Consider the following 6,230-nt stretch of genomic DNA (forward strand, 5'->3'; position numbering starts at 1 on the left):
AATTAGGCCTTTAATATTTTTAGACATTCAGTTATTTCGTATCCGTATATATATATGTATATTATTTTTGTGATTTTGCATTTAATTTAAATAATGCACCCTAGTTTTAATTATCGTATGAATTACTATGAGAAAGTGAAATAAAAAAGTGAAATAGAAATGGTATAATTTATAATAGTTTTTATTCCTTGTAGTCATCTTTTTTCCACGTAACATTTCATTCCAATAGTACATTTTCGCTCAAAAAGAAAATACATCTATCGCTCAGTTTCCTTTATAATTTGACCAATACCAATAGTTTACTCATTTTCGTCAGTCTTACACAATCTTAATAACAGGTTGGTCTTCTGTCTCGTTCAGAAATAGTGCGCGGAAAACCGAGTCAAAGTAACTAGGTCTGTATTGACAAGCACGGTGACAATCGGGACAGTAATTACACTCGAGTAGTTTAGGCTGCATGTAACGCTTTCCTAAAGAAAAAAAGTATATACAAGTCACAACCAAAAGCATGGTACAATCCTAACATCATAAGTTCAATATAACCTGACTTAAGCGTGTTGAAATCAAAAAGCATTCTTACTCACAAAGTGTGAACATACTATTTTTATTTTCGTGGTCTGGGCCCTGCTCAGGGGCCATGTAAGCTCCGGGGACCCTGGGTTTAGCTAGTGAGCACTCATTACGCCAGTTATATCAGACATAATATTATAAGATGCTTATTGAAAAATTACAGCGCAAGTGTGTGTGTTTATTATAATTGAGTTATCAAAGGGAGAAAATTGTGTAACTATACATTTCACAACTACACTTTACCCACCATTATCATCAGTCTCCCAGCTCAACATCAAGTCCAGCGCATACATTGCCCGAGAGTATGGACAATGTCCAATGGCATCATGCTGCTCTCCCGTTACTGCTGAACAGTAAAATTCCTTTATCATCTGGAATACTTTCTGTTGAATGTCTTCCCAAGGGAATTCTGGGTATTGCTCTTCCCATTCCTTGATGAAATTCTGCCATGGAAGCTGAGCAAATAATAAAAGAAAACAATGTTATGCGCAATCTGAACCATTTAAACTTGTGAAAGAAATCTTGTTGCGCCAAATTGATTATTTTTAAATGAACAAATTTAAACGATCGCACTGGGTATATAAATTGAATGTTGTTGAATTGTTTATTAGATTATATAAATATCATTTGTTAACTTACATGTTAATATTCTGTCATTGCGGTATTTTACTAACCATTAATGACGACATATTTTTTTTTACATGATATAGATTTATGTTTAGCCACAATCTATTGAAATTCATGCAGAGATTTCAAATTAAAATAAATGGTACAAATTTCGCATAACATTAATAATTGCTGCATGAGCTAAGCACCCTTTTATGTTGGAGGTGGACAGTATATAGTTCATCATTATCATCATCATCTTCCTATACTGTGCAGAACCTCATTTGAGTATAGTCGCTCGCAGATGGTTGAATTGAATTGACCCAAAGGGCCCAGTTATGATCAGTGGCTGTGATGTACTAGTACACCGGGGTAACCTCCTACTCGTCTTGGAAGATGTACTAGGTTCTTATTGCACTCCACTCTGGATTACATACATGTAAGTAAAAACGTTTCTTTTATTGCCTTAAAAAACATAAATATTGCATTATTAATTCGACGTACATGATGTAGCTTAACCTCGTCATCGTAATTCATAGTAGTAAAATGTTTTTCATAAACATCAAAATGATCCAATGAGTAAGGCCTGAAAAAAAGAGAGTATCAATTAGATCTAAAGAATAGATAATTTTATTTAAAAATATCTTATCTAGAATCTGAATGAAATTATTTTTACAAAGCTAACCATAGACTTGTTCCAAGACTAAACCTAGACTAAGCTATAACCACTATACAGGATAGATACAGATTGTACGTGGCACAAGCTACGCGCTGTTCTCCGATACAAGTTTATTATGAAAATCTAACCTGTTGGAGAATCTGACGTAAAAATCTTCGTGCACATACAAACTCAATGGCTTAGCAGACATGAGCAGTGGCATGTACCGAAAATCAAACTTGACGTGGCCAACGTCCGACCGATAGAATAAAACTGGATCATGAATGTACTCGCATATAACCTACAAGGAACAGATAAATCAAAATTAATTATGACTTAATCTGAATAAATTTACTACTTTATTTTTTTTTTCATCATATATTTGTTACCTTGGGTAGAAGCTCAGTTTGGCGTATAATACTGTTTATATCAGTTGTTATATGACTGTCAAGACTTCTTGCGAGGTTGTAAGCCTTGCAAATGTAATAGTTTGGTTTTCCTCTATAAAAATGTAATAAAATCAATAAATAGTTACTAACTGTGATTACGAGAGATACTCTTGAGCGATCTTTTACTTTTATAAACATTTTTTATCAATTAAAGATGTATTGTCCCCCTGAAAAATATTTTTTAAATTTCGACCAAAAATTGGATCCAAAAAAAAATTATTTACCTGAAAAAACTGGAATTTAAAGCAAAAAATGGTCAAATTGGCTGCCAGCCAATGGATTTTTGGTTGAATTTAACCATTTATCATGTTATTTTATAAGTGAAAATATTATTTTTCCCCGTTTTTTTTTCTAAGGAAGTGATTCACTTTATTAAAACTACAAAATGACCTATTCAAAGTCTGATTTAATTAATCTTCATTTTTCATGTTTTTGGGGGACAATACATCTTTAAGTAATAGCTGTAGGTTTGTATTCTATATTGTTTTTAACACTGTAAATATCATGTTCATTTATTTTTTATCCCAGTAGATAATCTATCTATAATAATTATATAATTGGTCAGATGTTTGCCTTACTCTGACGTAATTTTGTACTTTATACTAAGTACATTGGGAACACTTGTGTACAAAGTTGACAGTAACTCTCGGGTGGGACTCAAACCCACAATCACCATATCCCTAGTCTGGCATTCCTACCTCTAGACCACCAAGATTGTGCTGATGGCTAGGGGTTAGATTCGATTCTCATCCTATTATGATATACGTTATAATCTATACTCCTCTCATTATAAACCTCTCATTATAAACCTGTTTTATATTTAACGCACTCTTTCTCTCTAGCTTGAAAATAGGAAACAAACTGAGGAAGCATGTGATCAGAATCAAATGTAACTGGAAGCCAATCAGGTCCGTATGTTTTCTGGGATGAACGTCTAGCCACATACGTCAACATGTCTTTTGTTGTTATAACAGATTCACCTGGAAACTGGCAAACGAATTGGCCTTTCTCAACAGGCTCACTAAAATATAAAATGATATTTCATATAATAAGTAAAATAATAAGTTTTTCAAAATCATTATTGTATTCTTGAAATGTGACCATGTAAATTTCCTTTGAAGGATGAAATAAAATTGATCTGTGTCCGTATACTGAGCTGTGTTAATATAAAATTTGCGGTACAGTTCTTTCCAGAACTATATATACGTGGTGTACCGCAAACTTGATATCAACATATTGATTTTACCATGCAAACCTTCAAACAATATATACTAAACTAATGATTGATTTTTTAAACTAAAAGTGAAACTGAGGTAAAAACCACTATAAATGTGCTTTATAAATGGATACATTATTTCAAAATTTTGTATCCCATTACATGTCTACCCACCTCCCAAATTTGTTTTGTGCCCAGGTGAGTTGATATCTGAATAAGTTTGGTATTCTTCATACTATTTAGTGACAAATAAATAATCGAAAAACTAATTTTATAGCAAATGTGTATAAATACTTTACGTATAATCTTTAATTGTTTGATCAAGCCAAAGAATATCTGCTTCATTTTTATCTTCAACTATTTCAAATTTGGGATCTTTCAAGTATAAGAAAATATGTGGCGAATCTGTAAAAACTTTGTAAACATCTTTAGGCGGCAGCCTGATATTTTGGGTTTCCTCTTGCGTGAATGATCTGGGTTGTATTTCATTGCAGACCGCCTTCAGCATCTCTTTACTAATGACTGGCCTCGTCGTAGAATCAATTGATGTAAAATCTTGATGTTTCCATGGTAACAAACTGATTGGGCGGAGTTCCTTCCTCTTCTGATGTGGAATGTAGTCTCTAGTTACTTCATCTGTAATTAAAGCAGAGAGATAATGATATGTTTCATTTAATCAGTGATGCTTTTTAGATATATTTGTTTGTATGTGTATTACCTCCATACTCTAGATCTTTAGTAATAATTAACAAGGAGAACATCATTCCTGTTGGCGTGTAATGAAATGGAACAACTCTACAGTTGGGTTCCTCAGAGTGGCGTATTCTTGTACCGAATTCATCCATCATGTACCAAATTGGTTCCCTTTCCTCTCCAGACGCACCCTAAAAGAGTTAACATAGAAACAAAAAAGAAATATTAAAAATGGAATAAAAAAGTTGCACAAAAGACAATGGTATACATATACTGTATATTATGATTTAGTTAAATTTCCAAAAGCTTGTTTACCTTGTTACCAAGGCGATAAGTGAGATTGAACTTCCACATCTCTTGCATTACTGTTTCAATGTTTTCATCTTTATCATCCTTGGGTTGTATATCCATCAAACTCATCATACGCTCCAACAAGCCTTGTATCTGCTCCAGGTTTTTCCTTGCAGTTTTCTTTCGATAAGTCCATGCATGATCAACAAGATATATCCTTAAAAATAATCAATTTTTTTCAACTTATTTTTAGACAAACAATTGAACACATACTTGAAGATGGGACTTTTGGTTAATGGTTAATTTAAATCAATGTATAAGAAATAGATAATGATTGGACAACAACAATTTGTGTCTTAGATGAAAAGAAAAAGTATGCAGTACTCTAGAGCTTGGTTTCCACTAGGACGCAACACAAGAACCTAAGCTCAATTGACAGAAATTAATAAATGTATAATGCAAGCGAGTGGACCAATGACAATCCAACAGTTCAGATAATCCATCGATTGTGATTGGTCAAACTACTTGCGTTGCGATTTAAGTCTTTGTGTTCCATCCTAGTGGAAAACAAGCTTTTGCCACAATTATATTGTGTTTTGTCTTTTTACATACATTTGCAGGAATGTACTTAAGCAGCAAGTGTCAAAAAGGTATTTTCTAAAAAATATCCAGAGGTTTGGGTGGCTGGCATGTTGAAATTAGGATGGGTGGATGACTTGACCCCCAGCACAATAATGACATCATTGCATTTGAGCAATTAGTATTACATCCTCCTCACCCATTATGATCAAGTTTTTCAATGCCTTCTTCCTTGCAAACTACAACTCTTAGTCCACCACTACCGCCACATAGTCTCAAATCAGTTTCATCGCAATCTTCTTCACTGCTCTCATCATCGTTTACATGTGTCAACATAAACACTCCTCCGGCATCGTAAATCTGGTCAAAAATTAAAATGCAAACTATTAAACGTAAACCATAAATACAATCATTATGTAAATAAATTATTATAGGCCCTAATTAATAATTATTAATAAAAAATAAAGTATGAGTATTAACAATAAATTTGTAACTATTATTATTAGTACATAGTATATAGTGTTCTTTTATGTGCATTTATGGACCATGGGCTTAATGTCCTACCTGAAGGACGACGAGGCAAGAAGTATCTTATAACACGCAACACAGTTTGTCTTTGCATTGGACTACATTTATTATTCCTGTTGCACACATTGTCTTTTTGCATACGGACTGCAGTAATATTTGCTGATGTTTAGATACAAACCAGGCCTAGGTAGACTAATCTTAGTAAAAGTAGCCTAGTAGGCCTCCTCTCTAGTTAGTAAGAAAGGCCTACCCAAAACGAGTTGTTAATGCCGGTTGTGTTGGGGGGTTAACTAACCTCATTGTCTAATTTATACATTAGCTTGCGCCATAAATATGAGGGAATTTCATTTGATTCTAACTGGGCACAGTGAGCTTCTATAAATGATCGAAATGATTCATCTAAACCTTCGACCGACATCATATTATTCATGATCACTAGCCTAGTTTGTTTACGTTTTCTTCCACATGTGCTTTAAAATTAAATAACCTCTGACATTCTTTACTCGATTTATTTTTGTAAACAGTTACAATTCAACAATTATTAATTTAAACAAACGTAAATATTTAACACAATAAAGTTTTATTTAATTTGTATCATAATTTTTTATTTTATTCAAATCAATTAAAAACAATTTTCTAA

General features: G+C 33.0%; 1 protein-coding gene across 1 annotated transcript; it reads right to left on the reverse strand.

Annotated features, from left to right (window-relative positions):
* Positions 1-163: 163 nt before the first annotated feature.
* On the reverse strand, positions 164-6,047 carry LOC144847226 (tubulin--tyrosine ligase-like protein 12). Its single transcript, XM_078703610.1, has 11 exons — positions 5,886-6,047; positions 5,262-5,422; positions 4,508-4,700; positions 4,218-4,383; positions 3,799-4,135; positions 3,113-3,304; positions 2,224-2,335; positions 1,984-2,135; positions 1,681-1,762; positions 818-1,025; positions 164-470 (listed from the first exon to the last, which is right to left on the reverse strand). The coding sequence occupies exons 1-11, from the start codon at positions 6,018-6,020 to the stop codon at positions 319-321; spliced, it is 1,890 nt and encodes a 629-aa protein (XP_078559736.1). The 5' UTR covers positions 6,021-6,047; the 3' UTR covers positions 164-318.
* Between the last annotated feature and the right edge of the window lie 183 nt (positions 6,048-6,230).

The sequence above is a fragment of the Antedon bifida genome, chromosome 1 (assembly GCF_963402885.1).
Source record: "Antedon bifida chromosome 1, ecAntBifi1.1, whole genome shotgun sequence".
NCBI lineage: Eukaryota > Metazoa > Echinodermata > Crinoidea > Comatulida > Antedonidae > Antedon > Antedon bifida.

Excerpts from the sequence above, each read along its gene's own strand:
- LOC144847226 (XM_078703610.1), bottom strand. The coding sequence starts at position 6,020 with ATGAATAATATGATGTCGGTCGAAGGTTTAGATGAATCATTTCGATCA. Across the intron at positions 3,305-3,798 it reads CAAACAATTAAAGATTATAC|TGAGCCTGTTGAGAAAGGCC; the intron begins GTAAAGTATTTA and ends TTTATATTTTAG. Across the intron at positions 1,026-1,680 it reads ACGAGGTTAAGCTACATCAT|CTTCCATGGCAGAATTTCAT; the intron begins GTACGTCGAATT and ends TTATTTGCTCAG.